Source organism: Oryzias melastigma, unplaced genomic scaffold (assembly GCF_002922805.2).
Source record: "Oryzias melastigma strain HK-1 unplaced genomic scaffold, ASM292280v2 sc01447, whole genome shotgun sequence".
NCBI classification, from domain to species: Eukaryota; Metazoa; Chordata; class Actinopteri; order Beloniformes; family Adrianichthyidae; genus Oryzias; species Oryzias melastigma.
The window spans coordinates 1-1,364 of record NW_023418030.1 but is presented as its reverse complement, the minus strand read 5'-3'; the positions used below and the strand labels follow the sequence as shown (position 1 = coordinate 1,364).

Below are 1,364 nucleotides of genomic sequence, written 5' to 3'. Positions count from 1 at the left end.
AGGAGAAATACTCGGAAATGAAAAAACAAAATGATTTCTTATTATTCTCTTTCACAAGAAAAGTTAAAAACAAACAGAAAAAAAAACAAGATTTTTTTTAAGGCAGACTTTAAAGAATATTTTTCAAATTTTAAGATTTTTTTATTCATTTCTGGAGGACCTTTTTTGCAGTGTGGTGTTGACATGTGCATTATCTTTGAAACTGAATGCTAAAAAAAATATATATATATTTTTTATAGGTTGAAATGTTTTATAGACTTCAAATAATAAATGAAGATGGGAAAGATTTGTTTGTGTGGTTTTGTAAAGGATTTTGCATGTGTGTGAGTTTGTTTAGGTGGATTGATGTGTTACTTTTGACAGGTAGAAGAAGGGTCCACTCTGGTTCTGGAACAGAGTCACGCCGCAGTGAAACATGAGCAGCCCAAAGTCAAAGAGGGGACCGGGAACCTCTTTACCCGCCACCTGAGGAAGAAGAAGGTGAGGAAGAGGCTTTTTAAAATCTTATTCCTGAAGAAAACCTGTTGAAATTTAGAATAAAATGTTGCTTAACCCTCTCTGGTTGTGACTCCACATTTGTTTTTGTCTGAGCTTCTCCTCTGAGAGTCAGATTTGAACCCTTTAACACCGGAGCTCCAGTGTTTATGTTCTTTGATTTACTTTAATGTCTTAATTGTTAGCATGACGCCGCTTTTCTCCTTCAAAATCTACTGGAATGACGTTGATCGTTAACGGTTGATAAGTTGAAGAACCTTCTCCAGTAAATGTGGACGCTCTCTCACCTGGTTTAACCACATTTACACACAAGGAGGGCAATCATGGTTACCATCATGTTGTGCTCCACCATGTTCCAGGCACGGGGGCGCAGCATCAGCACCGGGGCCTCTGAGATGTGAGGAACATCTGCTCTCAAAGAGGAAGCAGGTGAGACAGTTGACCTCTGACCCCCACCCCTCCCTCCTCAGACTCACCTGGCAGCAGGCTCCTCGCCGCCTGCACCACGGTGTGGATGCCCTTGATCTGGTTGTGAAATGTGGGGCAGTTTCCATCATCAAAGTCGACCTGCGAAAGCACAAGTTCTCAGTGGTGGGGGTGGGAGGGGGCGCATCAGTTTGGGTTGACGTAGGTAAAGATAGGAACCTGTATGCCTTGTGCGGTGGACTGCAGGGCCCTGATGAAACGCTGGGTATCACAGGGGGCTGTGTCTCCTACATCCACATGTCTCTTCTGGAGTCTGGGGGGCACGGGCAGCACCCGCCAGGAGGGGTCTGCTCTGATGTGCACAGTGCTCTCCAGGAAGTCTGGGAGGTTCCCAGAGAGATCGAGTTGGACCTTTCTGGATGCTCTGAGCCGCAGGATCTGAC

The 1,364-nt window shown here is 44.9% G+C and overlaps 1 protein-coding gene across 1 annotated transcript; it reads right to left on the bottom strand.

Annotated features, from left to right (window-relative positions):
- Positions 1 to 354: 354 nt before the first annotated feature.
- LOC112141595 (malate synthase) lies at positions 355 to 1,359 on the bottom strand (the record flags this gene model as incomplete). Its single annotated transcript, XM_024264741.1, is given in 4 exon segments — positions 355 to 465; positions 827 to 903; positions 972 to 1,062; positions 1,141 to 1,359. Coding segments are annotated over 4 exon segments (498 nt in total), but the record flags the coding sequence as incomplete, so codon positions are not given.
- Between the last annotated feature and the right edge of the window lie 5 nt (positions 1,360 to 1,364).